The 2,500-nt window shown below is 41.6% G+C and overlaps 1 protein-coding gene across 1 annotated transcript; it reads left to right on the top strand.

Annotated features, from left to right (window-relative positions):
- Nucleotides 1-630: 630 nt before the first annotated feature.
- LOC125042654 (adhesive plaque matrix protein-like) lies at nucleotides 631-2,126 on the top strand. The gene is made up of 2 exons (XM_047638435.1): nucleotides 631-831; nucleotides 1,133-2,126. The coding sequence occupies exons 1-2, from the start codon at nucleotides 646-648 to the stop codon at nucleotides 1,778-1,780; spliced, it is 834 nt and encodes a 277-aa protein (XP_047494391.1). The 5' UTR covers nucleotides 631-645; the 3' UTR covers nucleotides 1,781-2,126.
- Nucleotides 2,127-2,500: the final 374 nt, after the last annotated feature.

Genomic DNA, 2,500 nt, shown 5'->3' with positions numbered 1-2,500 from the left:
TCTTAGTTATCATTAATAATTATATAATAATCCTTATCTGTATTTTGTTGAGTCAACATCATAGAAAGACGTCCTGCAGTTGGTGTATTTAGAGACGGCGGAAGTGACGTCAGTAAACAATGGCGAATGTTTATCCAAATGCATGATATATCATTTGCTGCTCATTTCTCCCGCTTCTTTCTTTCTCTCTCTCTCTCTCTTTAACTCTTGATCCTTTTTCCTGTCTATCGCTCTCTAATTCTGTTTCTGCTCTCTTCCCCACTCTCTTTCTCTCTGCTTCTTCATCTTCATATCTACCTACTTATCTATTTGATGGTATTTCTTAGCCAGATTGATTTCTTCAGAAAAAAAAAAAAACATTACCTATCTATCTACCTATCCAACTACACACACAGATTTACACACACACACACACACACACAAACCTCTTCAATGTTCCTCCCTCTTTCATAACTCTCTATCTTCGTCTTTTAACTCTCTCTCTCTCTCTCTCTCTCTCTCTCTCTCTCTCTCTCTCTCTCTCTCTCTCTCTCTCTCTCTATCTATCTATCTATCTCTCTCTCTCCCTCTTTCTCTCTATCTCTCTCTCTCTCTCTAATCTTTATCAAGCCCTAATCTTCTTGCCCATCATTCTCTAATCCGCAGATGATTCGCCAAGCGTTGCTGGTGCTCTGCACTTTGGCTCTTACGTCGGCCGACGCACCCCCCTCCCCATCCTACGGGCCCCCTCCCCCCACGTACGGGCCTCCTCCCCCCACGTACGGGCCCCCACCCAAGCCCACCCCATGTTACCCCGTAACCACGACGCTTTATACTACTCAGATTCAGCAGGTGAGTGTGTTCTATCATCATTATCATTATCATAATTAGTATTGATAGTAATTTCCTCTGAGCATCCATTTCGACGTCGAAATTGCTAAGGAAAAGTTAGAGAGAGAATAACTTGTGGAAGTAATAGAAGGGGCAAAATCACAGAATATCCTATCATATTTCGTGATATTAGATTTGGTGAAATGATTCGCACTTACAATCTTTCTTTGTACTATTATTAGTGTAATTAGTGTATTAGTATGTAATATTACCTGGCTTATCTATTTATGTACCTGATTATTAATTTATTCATCCTTTGCAGGTCCCTGTCTACCAAACTCAGTACAAGACCCAAATTGTACCAACCACGCTGTATCAAACCCAGTACCAGACGCAGTACCAAACAGTGTACAAGACCCAACATGTGCCAAATTACATCACCACCACCCTGTACCAAACCCAATATGTCACCACGACGGCTTACGTCACCCAGTACAAGACCCAATACCAGCCCCAGTATATCACAACAACACAATACCAGCCCCAGTACATCACGACCACACAGTACCAGCCCAAGTACGTCACAACAACCCAGTACCAGCCTCAGTACGTCACGACGACGCTGTACGTCACCAAGTACCAGACTCAGTACCAGACCCAGTATGTCACAACAACCCAGTACCAACCCCAGTACATCACAACAACCCAGTACCAACCTCAGTACATTACAACAACCCAGTACCAACCACAATATATCACAACAACACAATACCGACCCCAGTACGTTACCACTACCCAGTACCAGCCTCAGTACATCACGACAACACAGTACCGCCCACAGTACGTCACAACAACTCAATACCAGCCTCAGTACGTCACCACGACGAACTACGTCACCCAGTACACTACTCAGTACCAGCCCCAGTACGTCACCAAGACCGTCTGCCCCAAGATGGGATACGGTTACTAATTCGGTTGATGGAAGTCAACTGATAATCAATCAGGATAACTTATTGTCTGTTATCAGTTTCTCTTTCCTTTTTCATTCCGAGCTGCGATGTCTGCGATCCTCAGTGTAAAGAAGAAAGCTGTTTTTTTTTCACTGCTTCCAGTCCTCTGTAAAATGAGAATCATCAAACTCCTTCAGTTTTGTCTTTTGCGAAATCATTAACTAATATTCTACGCATGATAATTCATAAGGATTAAGTGTTTCAGTTTATCATCTGTTTTGAATCAGGAAAAGGGTATAATGTATTAAAGCCTACTGTATATAACATTTGTCCCAAACTTCACAGAAATGAAATTATATTTCGTAACACTGTGTTTCTCTTATAAAAACAACCACATATGCAAGGAATCATGATGATGATGATGATAATGGTGATGATGATAGTGATGGTGTTGGTGATGATAGTGATGATGATGATGATGGTGATGGCGATGGTGTGATTACTATGTGATTCGCACCAACGAAATACTATGCATATAATTCTCTGAATGTATTGACACTATAACGTGATGAGAAAGCCCATTTCATATATAATATATACATTTAATACATGACTAATGCCTTTAACTTTACGCTGGACTGGTCACTGCACTCAGCCAAACAGAACCACTTATACGCTTATCATTTACAAATCAGCGGCGTTTGTCTTTAGAAATCCTATCCATCTTCCCCTCCGCCAAG

This window comes from Penaeus chinensis, chromosome 32, assembly GCF_019202785.1.
Source record: "Penaeus chinensis breed Huanghai No. 1 chromosome 32, ASM1920278v2, whole genome shotgun sequence".
NCBI lineage: Eukaryota > Metazoa > Arthropoda > Malacostraca > Decapoda > Penaeidae > Penaeus > Penaeus chinensis.
Note: the sequence above shows the minus strand (reverse complement) of the source record. Positions and strands in the feature narration are given on the sequence as shown.

Bases quoted from the DNA above. Each gene is read 5' to 3' on its own strand.
- LOC125042654 (XM_047638435.1), top strand. From the start codon at position 646: ATGATTCGCCAAGCGTTGCTGGTGCTCTGCACTTTGGCTCTTACGTCG. The intron at 832-1,132 runs GTGAGTGTGTTC...CATCCTTTGCAG, and splicing joins ATACTACTCAGATTCAGCAG to GTCCCTGTCTACCAAACTCA.